Raw genomic sequence first — 15823 nt, forward strand, 5'->3', positions numbered from 1 at the left:
AAAATTCACATCCTATATTTCAGAATACATTTATCATTAGACAGAATGCATACAAATGTTTAAAAGAACTGTATTTGCATTAGTATTTGCAGCCTCCCAGGTTCAAGTGATTCTCATACCTCAGCCTCCCAAGTAGCTGGGATTACAGGTGTGCACCAACATGCCTGGCTAATCTTTGCATTTTTACTAGAGAAGGGGTTTTGCCATGTTGGCCAGGCTGATCTTGAACTCTTGACTTAAAGCAATCTGGCGCCTTGGCCTCCCAAAGTGCTGGGATTACAGGCATGAACCACTGCACCTGGCCTACAGGGCATTTCAATAAGGTACTACAAATTAGTAACCAATATCAAGTGGAAAATATTCAAATTACTCATTTGAGTTCTATAAACTTCTAAACAATGTGCAAAAGACTTCCATACATTTCCACATTTTTCTTCATTCAACTCATCTTTTAGTTAATTAACTAGCAAATGTTTCATCTAATTTTGAATTAATTTTTCAAGTATATATGTTAATACTGCAAGTTCATGTTTTTAATTCTTTTAAAGGTGTTTAATTATTTACCATTTTGATAATAATTTAAATCTTCTAACATTTGTTATGACTCCATCAACTGAAACTCTCTTCATACCCAGAGAGCAATTAACATCACATGGTATAATGCCAATTAGTGATTCAATCACACAATGGTATGGCTGCATTTCTCTATATTTATAAATTTCTTCTCATGTATTAGGTATATTTGTAATTATCTAAAATAGCCACTTTAAGTACATTTATCACCAAACAGTAATTGCTGATGTATTCATGTAATAATCTTGAATAAAACAAGACGCATAAACAATTGCCATCTATAAAAACAAGCTTGTTATAAAAATATAAAATAGTATCATCTTAGAGCTCTGAAAAAGCAATCTAGAAAAATGACTTGCTGATAATCATACAGCTGGTAAGTTTCTGAGGTACACCTTTACCTTAAACTCAATTATCTCAACTTCTGTGACTTTTCTTGCATGGCTAATCCAAGATTAATAACTTAATCCCAAATAAAGATGAGGACAATGATTAAGAATGCAAATCTCTTACTGCGCTTGAATATACTTAAACTAAACTGTAACACTGTGATGCCCAATGAAGATTTCTTACATTTCAAATGATGTTGGAGAATTACATATACCCAATAAAGAAGAAACTCAAACTGGCACTACAGTCTCCCTAATTTGGTAGCTCTATACTACATACTAACTTGATCCATTACCAAAGTAATTATAGCACTCTTATTTAGCATTTATCACATTACTAATATTTCCAAAGAAAAAAATAAAAGAGAATTTGATCCAAACGTAACTATACAAAATACCAAGTCATCTAACCAAGAAAATGTTGAAAGCTATGGGCTTTTCTTTGTATTAATGAAGTGGCAGCAACTGTAACTATGAAAATTCATAACTGCCTAATATTACAACAGACAAGGTATCTTAAAAGTAGTGTCCTTGAATAAATCCCAAAACATAAGCAGAGCTTAAAAGAGGGAGACATGGTACAAAAAAGCAAGAAGAAAAACAAAAACAAGTTTGGCCCCTCTGATAAATTTCAGTTACCCCAGAGCTTGTCCCATCTCAGATAAATAGAAGTATACATAACTGGGTGGTCTTTTTATAATATATTTTGAGGCTGAAACTACTTTAGCAACAATAAAACAGTGGGGTGAAAATAATAAGTCGAAAAAAGAATTTTACTTTTCAAGTATGTGCTTTAGAATGCAACACGGATACGTTACTTGGAAATTCCACGATTAAAATTCAGTAAGGGTGCAATTCCAAACTGTGATTCATTTTGACAGTAGTTAAGCTAATAGAAGTAAATGAAAGTTTAAAACTCATTCCAAATTTTGACACCTTCCAATTTTTTGTTTTGTTATTTTTTCAAGAACTTGATTTGCCTAGAGAACAATTACAACCTGAGCTGCTTACATCACCTTGCTCTTAATCTGTCTATGATAAACTTACTTGAAAAGGTGATAAAAAACATCTATAGAAGAGATTGGCATGGTATTAGAGACTCACAGTGGCTCTGGCCTCTAATCCCAGTACTTTGGAAGGCAGAGGTGGGCAGATCACCTGAGGTCGGGAGTTCAAAATCAGCGTGGCCAACAGCCTCGCCATTTTTAGTAGAGACAAGGTTAGTAGAGAAACCTCACCTCTACTAAAAACACAAAACTTAGCCAGGTGTGGGTGTGGTGGTGCACGCCTGTAATCCCAGCTACCTAGGAGGCTGAGGCATGAGAATCGCTGGAACCTCAGAGGCGGAGGTTGCACTGAGCCAAGATCATGCCATAGCACTCCAGCCTGGGTGACAGAGTGAGACTCCATCTCAAAAATAAAAATAAATAGTTTATTAATCTAAAACACATAATTAAATATTTCTCTAATTTCTCTCTCATTTGGACTAAAAAACATGTAATGTATTTTAACTATTCTTTAATGATTAGGTTATTTTAATTTGCAATTAAGTCAAATGTATAATTCATTGGGCAAATGAACTAAATTTAAGACTAAAAAAAGAGTGAATACCTTAACATCTTTGATAATCACTAAACTATGCTTCATATATTCACTTGTGGCCATGTTACTAAATTTAACACTTAGGTTTTTGTTGACAAACCAACATTTATACAAATAATAATTAATTTAAAGTAAGTCACATATGCTTAGATGAATCACAAGAAATGCCTTCCTCTGTAATTTATATGTAAAAAGAGAACATGCTTATTCATAAGCAAAATTCCAAAATCAATGTTAATTAGGACAATTAAGTCAAACTTTGAAAACTTCTGTTAAGCTAAATAGCATTAGATTTATGCTGGAGAATAATGCCAGTAGCTTTCTGGCAGCTATTCAAAAATGCTCCAGTATAAAACTTATTCTAATATATATAAATATATATTTAATTCCTAAAAATATAAAATTATATGTATAGTACATATTATATAATAAAATAATATAATATATATAATTTCTAAAAATACAAAATTATACATATAATTCCTAAAAAATTTCTTTCAATTATGAAACTATATTGAAAACAAGTTAAAATTCATGAAATATTCAAAGAAAATTGCTATATACAAAAAACGAGTTATGAACAAGGTGTCACCTGTTTCTGTCGGGTATAAACAAACAACAGATGGAATGGTGGTCACCAAAAGTGAGTGTTTTCCCTTTAGTCAATTGGCTGTAGAGTTTCTTTTTATCTAATTTAGTTTACCTTAACAGGGTTATGAAAATATATGGGAGGATGAAAAGAAAATCATTACCAATTTGTTTTTACTACTATAAATGGGAATAACTATGGGTCTAACAATTTATAATAAAATACGTATTCTACATGACAAGTAAGTGCTGCTATAAAAACCTTCTCAGAGATAATGGTATATACAAAAATAAGTAAAATCTTGAAGCTCCACCTATTCTTTATTATCTTTATTTCATACTCCTAGGAATAAATAAAAGTGATGGATTTCCAAGAGGCAAAAAGCAAAACAGGAGTCTCGGGGTTCTGAATAAGATTACTTGAGCAGCTGGGCGAGGCTATAATCCCAGCAATTTGGGAGACCGAGGTGGGAGGATCACAAGGTCAAGAGATTGAGACAACCATCCTGGCCAACATGGTGAAACCCCGTCTCTAGCTGGGCATGGTGGAGCACGCCTGTAGTTCCAGCTACTCAGGAGGCTGAGGCAGGAGAATTACTTGAACGTGGGAAGTGGAGGTTGCAGTGAGCTAAGACTGCGCCACTGCACTCTAGCCTGGCAACAGAGTAAGACTCTGTCTCAAAAACTGAGATTACTTGAGCAAAGGGCACCCACAGTGGATCTCTTCCAAGTAGCCAAAGTGAGTTAAGTATATTCTAGTTCACTACAAAAACTGTTTGCCAGGGTTTTTTCTAAGAATCTATGACAGACAGAGGTTTTACATAATGTGACTAGTACCTAAGAGGTCACCTTGAGTCTGATAATAGAACATTCTGGTATCTAAAGCCCCCACAGATAACCCTTCTTTCACAAAACTGTCATAATTCAAATAGTATAAGTAAAATAAATATGGACATAACGTATAATAACTTTTAGTGATTTCAACAGAACTGAATCCAAATGCTTCAACATTTTTTGCTAAACTAGCATCTAAAAAATATTTATATGAAACATATTTCATATTTTCAGATTCTCAAGACTTAAGCTTAAACATTATTAAATAGGTACTTTTTATATGTGTAAAATTAGTTAAAATATAAATGTAATAAAAGTAGGCTCTAAGATATTTAATTATCTCTCAAATAAAGACTGCCACTTAGAACAGGCTAGTGGCTCACATTAAGTGAGATGGAAAAACGATTAAATGTTTTTAAATCCCCTTCCAAAATAATGATCTAAAAGAAATAATACACCCTGAAAAACAATATGGTTTTCATTCAAAACTGCTAAAAAGTTCTTTGACTATTTATTGTATTATTTTGCAAAAAAGAAAATACATTAAACAAAACCAGAATTTGTAAGTCTGAAAGAAAGATCTCAGAACTTCAAAGAGAGTAGATGATGATGCATGTGTGTGAAAACTATGTAAAGACAGGGTCCCAAGAAGTCCTTTGGCACTTCCGTAAAAGATGAAAAGTCACTATATGACATAGAGCGCAAAGAAAGCAAAAGAAAATCTGAAAGCTTTCAAGTTACATTAGAGTTTCCAGAAAATATGTCCAAAGTATGAATATCAATTTTACAGTAACTTCAAAAGGGATATGGGTAAGCTCATTTATATTTTCTTCAAAATTAATTTCCTTGCCTAAGAGGAAGTAAAAAGTTTCCACATAGAAAATAATGCAGAGAAAATTTCTTTTTTTTTTTTTTTTTGAGATGGAGTTTCGCTCTTGTTACCCAGGCTGGAGTGCAGTGGCGCGATCTCGGCTCACCGCAACCTCCGCCTCCTGGGTTCAGGCAATTCTCCTGCCTCAGCCTCCTGAGTAGCTGTGCAGAGAAAATTTCTAAATAACAAAGTACTTAAACAGAGCTATCTAAGGTTGTCTTTACAATAATTCTATAGTTTCACTGATGAAATATGATAAGAATGGGACCCATTTCTCTGTGGTAAGCAGGGAAGTTGCTGTCTGCCAGGAGTGCAGGTCCATGAGCTTGGGGTATGTCATAATTGCCCTATGTATGTCATGAAGGTAAAATTTTCTTCAAAATCGTGATAGAATAATAAGACTAACATGAAAACAAATTATACTTTGATCAATTAATGGCAGAAAAAATGAAAAACTGACAAAAACAAAAATACTATAATAATGTATTTCAAGACAGAATATTCCCAACTGTAATATATGTGCTAAAATAAAAAGTGTAAGTAGGAGGACATTAGGAGCAGTAGATTAAAAATGAAACAATGAGAGAGAAAAATCAGTTACATATTTCAAACGGTATTTATACAAGTTAGTAAGTAGACTGTTGTATGCCTGGACTCTCATAATTAACACTGTGCTAAGAAACACAACTAGAACATCTCATTTTTTACCACACCACATATTAATTAAAAAAGATAAACACAACTCTGAAATAGAAATGATAAAAACTTAAGATAACAACAGGAATTCAGCTTAAAGGATAAGATCAAGATCAAAAGAACTGATCACTTTCTTCTGTATCTCTTATTCCTACATTCCTTGAACAGTTTAGTATGATACCTTACACCAATTGTCTTGTTTTCTGAATGGATTGTTGGAAGGCAGGCAGAAAAGATGAGAGGGAAAGAGGGAAGGTAATCACCATTAGTAGTTATTTTCAACTTTTATTTAGTATAAGTGTAGTGCTAAGAAATTTGCTTAGTCAAACCCCTTAAATTCTAATTCATTAATTCTAGAATGATCCAAAAATAGCTGTAGGGTGGGTCCAAAGTCTACATTTCAACAAATACTAATGCAAGTAATCATGGCCCCTGGAGCATCATTTCCAAACTTGGTACCACACAGTATTCTATGCTACCAAAAAAAGTTTTAAAAAATGCTTTTTTGACAAAAACAAGTTAAAAAAAGGAATAGATAAACAAAAGTAATCATTTTTCTAAATATTAGGATTTTTTTCTTAGCGCTTCAGTATGCATTTGAATTTCTACAAGTAAGAAAACAATCACACCACATTTCCTAAAATTACTGGCTCCAATATGGACTCTTTTCCTGGTGTTTCACTCACCAAAATCTGAAATAAGCCTAAAATTTTTAAACAAGAAAACTAGAGACAAAGAGCAAGATGAAAGGAATGGGATTATATTAGCAAATTTTAAAACTTCCTCATAATTCAAGGATAAAAAATGCAGACCAGTAAAGGAGAGAAAAATATAGAAGGATCCTTTAATACTAAAGAGTTCTCTTTTATCTCAAGTAATACTGAACTATGGGCACATAAATATTACCATAATATACATAATTCTCCTCTATATGATAACTCCAAAGTTAAGGATGATAATACTGGTCACAAGGCTTTCTTGAAACAATAAAGAAACTGGAAAAACAGTGTTTCATAAGGGGATAATCTTTGTAGACATAGATATATGAAATAACTCTTCTCTAAGATCTTAAGAATAACAGTAGCTACCATTTTCAAACAATTATAGAAAATATTTTAGAAATAGAAACTAGCAGACTTATTTAACAAAGAAAAATTTTCTCTAGTGTCCTTATAAACAAAATATATTTTTGAAGCCTAAAAAAGGGTTATAAATAGTGGAAACTACAAATAAAAACTATTTCAAGTTGATCTACTTAGCGTACCCAAAATATACTATTTCAATTATCTAAGAGATAACAATTCCCAGATTTGCCTCAACAATTTTATATGAGCCCATAACACAAAACTGAATAAAAAAACAAGGTGAATTCTCCTAATTGAGATCTGTTAAGTGACTATAATACAGGAGGTTAATACAGATTTTTAAAAAATTTTTTTGAGAAAACTGTTACTTTAAGGAAAAAATTAAACACTCTTTAAAATGAAACAGGTAACAAAACAAATGATGACAACTAACCCTAAAAATATCTTTGTATCTCCCTGTGGAAAGAAAGAGTTTTGAAAAGTGCCTCCCTCAGCTCAAGCCAGGAAAGTAAAATATGTCTACCCTAAGAATTCACAACTATAAGCCAGTTCTTAAAGGTTTAAAATTTACACTCCTGAAGTAATGGAAAACATACACACCAAACTTTTATTTAAAATATTCTCAAATTGGTAGAGACCCTTCCAAGGTACCTGGTAAAAATGAACATAAATGATTTCTGGAAGAAACTCTTTAAAACTTGGCCTCAAAGAATTTGCAATGAGAAAAAGGTAAACACCCCAAAAGAAAAATTGGTTAAACATTTGCATACATATTTTCCAGAAAAGGAAATACAAATTACCAAAAATATGTAAATAGATGCACAAAATCGTTAGTACTGAGAGAAATGCAACATAAAATGTCAACATACTATTTTCTCTGCATCACATCTGAAAGTATTAAAACACTGGACAAGTTTGTGAAGCAACAGAAACATTATCCATTGCTGGTACGAGTGTGAACTGGTTTGGAAAACAACTGTAGTTATCTAGCAAAACTGAAGATGCAGATAATCTGTAACTTAGCAAATCTACACCTTAATACATATACAAACTCCTTGTTACCATGCTGCAGGAGACATTTGTAAGAATATTTAAAACAAAGTTGTGTAGAATAGAGTCCCAGTATTGCATTTGATTCCCAGTCTCATTGCTTAGTAGACTAAATCCTGCACCAGCAACAACACTTGTAAATTTGTGAAAATGAATTTTATCTTTCCTTAAAAATGAACTTTTTAAATTCATCACACTTTTCTTTCCCTGACCTTTAATTTTTGATAAATGAAAAAAGTGAGCCAGCTATCAAAGAAGAACTAATTCTTACTTCAAGAGAAAAATAAACATAAAAAATAAGTTGCTGGTCCCTAACAGGGAAAAATTTTAATTACTGTACGGAAAGAAACTGCTTATATACACATTGCAGATCAGATATTTGGAGTTAAAATGTTAGCCTAGGGCCGGGCGCGGTGGCTCATGCCTGTAATCCCAGCACTTTGGGAGACCGAGGCGGGCGGATCACGAGATCAAGAGATCAAGACCATCCTGGCTGTGGTGAAACCCCATCTCTATTAAAAATACAAAAATTAGCCAGGCGTGGTGGCACATGCCTGTGGTCCCAGCTACTCAGGAGGCTGAGGCAGAAGAATCACTTGAACCCAGGAGGTGGAGGTTGCAGTGAGCCGAAACTGCGCCACTGCACTCCAGCCTGGCAACAGAGCAAGACTCCGTTTCAAAAAAAAAAAAAAAAAGTTAGTCTACATAGATGGGTGATTGTTATTTTATTGACATTAAAAGGTTTCAAATCGCATGCATGCTTCTGTGTACACATAATGAAAAATGGGCAAATAATGAAGACTGATCTCTTCTTCAGTCTGCTCAGTTTAATTCTGCTGTCTGCTCTTCTCTAATGGTGCATTCCTAATTGTACACAAATCAGTGATACCTAGGAGTATAAAGTTGTCGCCCATCAATAAAAAACACAAAGTTGGTTTTAAAAATAAAATAAAAATAAAAAATACACCAAAGTTGGTAGAACAGAAAAACATGAAAACAACCTAACTGCCCATCAATGATAGACTGGACAGGAAAAATGTGGCACATATACACCATGGAATATTATGCAGCCATCAAAAACGATGAGTTTGCATCCTTTGTAGGGACATGGATGAACCTGGAAACCATCATTCTCAGCAAACTGACACAAGAACACAAAATCAAACATCGCATGTTCTCACTCATAGACGGGTATTGAACAATGGGAACACATGGACACAGGGAGGGGAGCACTATACACTGGGGTCTGTTGGGGGGGAATAGGGGGGACAGTGTGGGGTGGGGAGTTGGGGAGAGATAGCATGGGGAGAAATGCCAGATATAGGTGAAGGGGAGGAAGGCAGCAAATCACACTGCCACGTATGCACCTATGCAACAACCTTGCATGTTTTTCACATGTACCCCAAAACCTAAAATGCAAAAAAAAAACAACAACAACAACACACCAAAGTTGTGTAGAACAGAAAAACATGAAAACAACCTAATTGCCCATCAACAAAGCAAATGAAAAACTAGGTAATGATCTATTCTTTCAATAGGAAACTATATATAAGTGAAAATAAATAAACTACTACTACATGAATCAGCATATCTGAATCAAATCAACATAATTTTGGTCAAAATATCAAATTATCAGAGAAAAACATTTGATGTTATTCATGTGAAATTCAAAAACTGCAAAAATAAACCAGGTATTATTTATAAATACATAAATTTAGAGTGTAAATATTTTCTATAAAGAAAAAGTAGATGGGCTAGACAGAAAAAGACGAGATTGTTGAGGGATTTACAGGAAACTTCTAAAGCTTTGGGAATAGCCCATCTTTTAAGGTGGGTGGTGGATGTGCTGGTGTGTTCATTATTATTATGCCTTCAACAACATATAAACTACAAATACTTGGGTAAGCATGTGGTATATTTCATAATATAGAAAGATAAATTTTTCTTTATTACATATAATATACATGTCTTTCTCTTTAACTTCTGACAATATGTTTGCCCTGATTATATGTCTGAATTCTAAGGCCAAAATCTCTTAAATTTTGGCCTCAGAATTAAATGATGCTTATGATAAATAAAAAGTAAATTACCGTGTTTCTTATTGGAATCTTCTTGGGTTCTGGTGGCACATCCTGTGGAACAAATTTCACTGGTTCCTTAATCTGCCTCCTTGATCGTTTGGTTCCATCTGGTAAGGTTTCCATGGCCATATCTGCTTCCATGTCACTGCTCCCTGCCTGGTCACATTCTGAGCACTGCCTACATAAAGGGGAAAAATTAAAATCATGTATTTATTATTATCTTTCAGCTTTAGCTATGTTTTTATAAATACAAAATCCAGGTATGTAAGAAGAATATATAAAAATATACACAGGTAATGTGATTACAGGGTACATAATGAATAAACATTCAGAAATACTCCTCTAAGAATGACTACTGTGAATATAATACTTAAGGCAAATTAATGTATCCTTGTAAGTATAAGAACACATTTAACAATGCTATATAAGTGAACAAACGTTGAGATTCAACACTGATTAAAAAGGTGATTTTGCCAGCTGCAGTGGCTCACAACCATAATCCCAGCACTTCAGGAGACTGAGGCAGGAAGATTGCTCACAACATAATGAATCTCTGTTTTTACAAAAAAATACAAAATTAGCCAGGCATGGTGGTATCCCCCCTGGGCTCAAGTGACCCTTTCACCTCAGCTTCTGAGTAGGAAAGTGAGGTGAAAGGGTCACTTGAGCCCAGGGGGTTGACGATGCAGTGATCCATGATCGCAACACTGCATTCCAGCCAGGGTGATAGACCAAGACCTTGTCTCAAATAATGTTTACCTTTAGAAAGCATGACTTCTCTTTAAATAACATATACTGTGATATCTGAAAATCGAAGCCCTTCAGGGACCCTAACACTACTCGTTGTCACAGTTATCATATCTTTTAACTGTAGTCAATGACAAGTTGTGCTGAATATACTAAAAGGAACTATAGAAACAGATTCTAAGAAGTGTTAGGGGAAAAAAAGGTCATGTTAGTTGGTGGCCCCTACTACTTCTAAAAAAAGAAATATACATTTATTTACTAAAGGAATTTGTAAAAGCAGCATTTATAAGTAATTTTAATATGGGTAATACTAAAAATTAATTGAAACTAAAACTTTAGACAAGTGATATCCAATAGAACCTTTTCTAATGGTAGGATTACATACATATCTGCGTTGTCCAGAACAGTAGCCACTAGTCATAGATGGTTACTGAGCACTTGAAATGTGGGAAATACCATTGAGAAAAATTCAAATGTTAATATTAATTGATTTAAATTTAAATAGCCATATGTGGCTAGTGGTTAACATTTAGACAGCAGAAATCTAAACAATGACTGCTGGAAATCTTCATATTGCCAAATAGTCAAGGCCCATTTCAAAAAAGTTAAAGCCATTGTTAAATTTTTATTTATATTTTCTTCAAATGTAAAAGAATGATCAAAAGCGAATTCTCCAAAAGTTTGACAGTATTCTCTTAATAAAAATGATTATAATCTTGTAAACTTGCATTTGATATTTAGTTTATATATGTTTATATCAGTACCTTTAAAAGTAGCTTATAGGCTGGGCGCGGTGGCTCACGCCTGTAATCCCAGCACTTTGGGAGGCCGAGGCGGGTGGATCACGAGGTCAAGAGATCGAGACCATCCTGGTCAACATGGTGAAACCCTGTCTCTACTAAAAATACAAAAAATTAGCTGGGCATGGTGGCGCGTGCCTGTAATCCCAGCTACTCAGGAGGCTGAGGCAGGAGAATTGCTTGAACCCAGGAGGCGGAGGGTGCGGTGAGCCGAGATCGCGCCATTGCACTCCAGCCTGGGTAACAAGAGCGAAACTCCGTCTCAAAAAAAAAAAAAAAAGTAGCTTATAATTCTCATAGCAAGTATTTTCAAAGATTTGATTTGATTTCACGCTCCATCAAAATTCACATCTTTCATTCACTAATACCGTAAACTTATTAAACTAATATTTAATTGTCAAAGTGACAGTTTTAAATTTTGAACTCCAACAACAGTTAAATACCAAGTACCACTTGTTTTGTTAATGCAAAGATATTATTCCTAAAATACAAATTAATCTAAATATCTTAGAATTCCTAATTATTTATGAATAAGTTAGCAAAAATTTTAGCACCAAAAAAAATGATGTGTGAAAGCAAACTAAAAATGTACATAATAATGTATTACTCAGAAAACTTTTATCTATCTATTGCTACACTTCATGTAAGTATAGCCAGCACTTTATTCCCTAGATTGTTAGATTACCATCAAACAAAAATACAACCAAATGAATATACTAAATTGCTCCTGTATTTATCCTATAGGAAAACATCAAAGACTGGTAAGAGAAATACACACTTTACAGGATCTCAGAATTGAAATGTTAAGTATATTCTGAATTTATTAACAGAACTAAACTGTGAAAACTCCAGAAATGTTAGATATTATTAGTAACTTGTAATAAATGCAACAGCCTTCAAAACAGAGATGGCTAGAGAAGTTATCAAATTATATTACAGAAAGGCCCTCCCTCCTTTCCTTTTTCCCTCCCTCCTCCCTCCTTACCTTCCTTTCTTCCCTCCCTCCCACCCTTCCACTCTCTCTCCCTCCTTTTTCTTTTTTTCTTTTTTTTTTTTTTGAGACAGAGTCTCACTCTGTCACCCAGACTGGAGTGTAGTGGCACAATGTCAGCTCATTGCAACCTCAGCCTCCCACGTTCAAGCGATTCTCTGCTTCAGCCTCCTGAGTAGCTGGGATTACAGGTGCCTGCCACCATTCCTAGCTAATTTTCATATTTTTAGTAAAGACAAGGTTACATCATGTTGGTCTTGAACTCCCGACCTAAAGTGATCAGCCCACCTCAGCCTCCCAAAGTGCTAGGATTACAGGCCTGAGCCAACGCATCTGGCCTTTTCTCAATTTTATATAATTTTTTCATCTCTAGCACCATACAACTACAACCTATAATCAGAATGATGACCCAATGGGGATTTCAAAATCTTAATTACTAAAGAAAAATGTATAACAGTGCTTAGACAAGAAAGTGTACTAATTTAGAGAATTTTATTCATGTAAGTTAAAGAAAAAAGGATTTTATGAATCTTTAAATGCAATAAATCTAGTAACATTCCATACTCCAAATAATTCATGATTTACTTTTTTCTCCTCCACAAATTATCTTTTTCAGTCACCAAGAACTCAGGATCCCACACCAGCTTTATCTAAGCTGTTGGCCATGTTTTCTCCTGTATTTAGAGGACAGGCTTGACAGATGCCTATATAAAACTTTGTGGTTCAAATATCATTCTTCTTGGTTAAGTAACACCTCAGTGCCCCCCCTACTTCTGCATTATGGGTGTCTCTTTGAAGAGCAGAGAACAACATTTAATTTAATTTGTAAATTTTATTATTTTTGTAGTTGTAACACCTGTATAAAACTTTAATAACAGAGCTATATCTGTTATTTCTTGTACAGTAAAAATGCTCCATTCTAATGCTGGAATTCCTACCAGCATAATGGGAAGAGGAGGCAATAAAAAAGTTTTTAATGAATAAATTATCAAGAATAATAAAGGAAAAAAACCTCTGTAAACTACTCCTAGAAAGGTTTGTGTTTTCTTTCCACCACAAAATAAACAAAGACATAGCCAAGGAATAAAAGGATATAATAATATTACTCAATTCTCTGTCAAATAATGTGTTTCAGAATATTCTTCAAACAATTGGAAAAGGCAACACAAGTTCCAATCAAATGAGTGCAGGTAGAAACATAACATTAATCTTCAAAAATTAAGAGATATTAACTATTTGAGCTACTCTAATAAATCAAGCACTTATCATTAGTATCCTACCAAACATGTCTTAGAATTTAAGGCAGTGTGAAGATTGTATATTTTAAAAAACAATAATGACAAAAACCAATATAACATTAACTAAAAATAAGACAAAATGCATTTTAAATACTTTAAAGAAATACAAACAAAATAGAGCCTAGATAACACCATCACTAGCCTCTATTCCCTGTAGAATTCTTCACCCACCTGTTAATATTCTTTACTAGCTTTTCACATCCCTAGCCCAACTTAAGAAGCCCTTAGGTTTTCCCCTCTCCTTCTCCTGGGCAGCAGAGCATAATTCAAGAAAAATCAAATCATCATATTAACTTATGCACTAAACATTACTGCTACACAGCCTCAGCAAGTCAGTTTGATTTTTCCACGGTAAGTTGTTATCAACCATCTGCTATCTTTTCAAGAGTCCATCTTCATCCCAGGTCTTTTCCTTCTCAATAGACTCCTGCTATTTCACTGAACTGTCTAAGCCTGTCCAAGATGAATTTACTCAACTTCCCTACCCTCCACCAATAATTATTTCTGTATCTGTATCCATCTTTTCTTTGCTGTCACATGTCTTAACCTGCCCAGCACAGCCCAATGACCTCTGGGATGGAGTGAACAGAAAACACCCAAATCTAGAACTAGTGTCTCCATGAAAACAGTACTGGTACTAGAAGAAAAGGCTGGATAGCAAGTGCTTAAAATAGTCATTCAAGTAGAAATGATATCTGAAAAGGGAACAGATTGTATATTAATTAATATACAGTTTGCTTAAAGTAGTAAGGGTATTACCACAGGCATGCAGAACACAAAGACAGCAAAAATAAACTGGCCATTTGGAAATGTTATACCAGAGGGACCTGTGGAAGTTTAAGCACAGTCATCAAATAAAGGTCCAGTAACAGGCCGCTAGGGATCAAAGGAAATTTGATCACTAGAAACAAAGAGAAATTAAAGGACCTTTTCCCTAATAAAAGGACTAGTAAGGACAACGTAGAGTCTAAAGCAGAAGTCAGTCAGCAATATGCTAGTAAAGGTCAAACACCTGGCCCTCTGTGGGGAAAGCCCTACTATGTAGTATTTACTAATTTCTATAGTACAAATACTCCTAACCATGGCAATTTCAAATTACTAACATGGCATTACAGAATGTAGGATGGGAAAAGGGTGTGTAGTAGCAACTATTACAGGCTGAGTATCCCAAATCCAAAAATCCAAAATCTGAAGTGCTCCAAAATCCAAATATTTTTTGAACACTGACATTACAGTCAAAGAAGATGTTCATTGGAGCATTTCAGATTTCGGATTTTCAGATTTGGGATGCTCGACCAGTAAGTACAAGGCAAATATTCCAAAATAAAAACAAAAACAAAAACAGAAAATCCAAATCACTTCTGGTCCCAAGCATTTTGAATAAGGGATACTCAACCTGCACATCATTTTTTTCAACCATCCAGATACAACAGACTTCAATAACTTCAAAAGCATAGGTAACAGTAAAATGTAGCAAAAAATTTGCAAGTGTTAAGTTTTGAATATGTATTATCTGTAATGTAACTTCAAAAATAAATGGAACGTGTTAAAAAGCAAAAAGTAAAAACTCTCCCACATCTGAGGCACACTAAAGAAAAAATATAATTCTCTGAATCTTGCACACTCCAAAATTAATACAGCCAGTTAACTGCTAATCAAAGCTAAGTTGATCTTAGAGGCCAAAGGAAATGTGATCACTAGAAACAAGGAGAAATTAAAGGCATCACTATGCTACAACATTAGCTTCTACTTTTATTTAAAAAACACTAACACCAACGAAAAGGCTCTAAATTGCTTAGGCTCTTTTAGGAGGGCTCTCACTTAAACACCTCAGGCTATGTACATTATTTCTTTTATTTTGTTTTTAATAATTTCAAGTTTTATTTTAGATTTAGGAGGTACATGTGCAGGTTTGTTTCATGGGCATACTGCATGATATTGAGGTTTGGGATATGAATGATCCCTGTCACCCAGGTAGTGAGTATAGTACCCGACAGTTTTTCAACCCTTGCTCCCCTTCCTCTAGTAGGCACCATCTTTATATCCATGAGTATCCCTCCTTCCCTCCCCAGTCTAGTAGGCCCCAACTTTGTATCCATAAGTAACCAGTATTTAGCTTCCACCTATAAGTGAAACCATGCAGAATCTGGTTTTCTGTTCATGGGTTAATTCACTGAGGATAATGGCCTTCAGCTCCCTCCTTGAGGCTAGCAAAAAC

The 15823-nt window shown here is 34.2% G+C and overlaps 1 protein-coding gene across 9 annotated transcripts in view; it reads right to left on the bottom strand.

Moving 5' to 3' along the window:
- PHF14 (PHD finger protein 14) overlaps positions 1 to 15823 on the bottom strand; it is a 191642-nt gene that overhangs the window by 105334 nt on the left and 70485 nt on the right. For all 9 annotated transcript variants that reach the window (XM_064380363.1, XM_012450730.2, XM_012450733.3 and 6 more), the window contains exon 14: positions 9779 to 9947. In XM_064380363.1, the coding sequence (XP_064236433.1) occupies positions 9779 to 9947 (169 nt within the window). The remainder of the gene's footprint in view (positions 1 to 9778; positions 9948 to 15823) is intronic.

The sequence above is a fragment of the Aotus nancymaae genome, unplaced genomic scaffold (assembly GCF_030222135.1).
Source record: "Aotus nancymaae isolate 86718 unplaced genomic scaffold, 86718_ANA_hifiasm-v0.15.2.pri h1tg000025l, whole genome shotgun sequence".
Classification (NCBI taxonomy): domain Eukaryota; kingdom Metazoa; phylum Chordata; class Mammalia; order Primates; family Aotidae; genus Aotus; species Aotus nancymaae.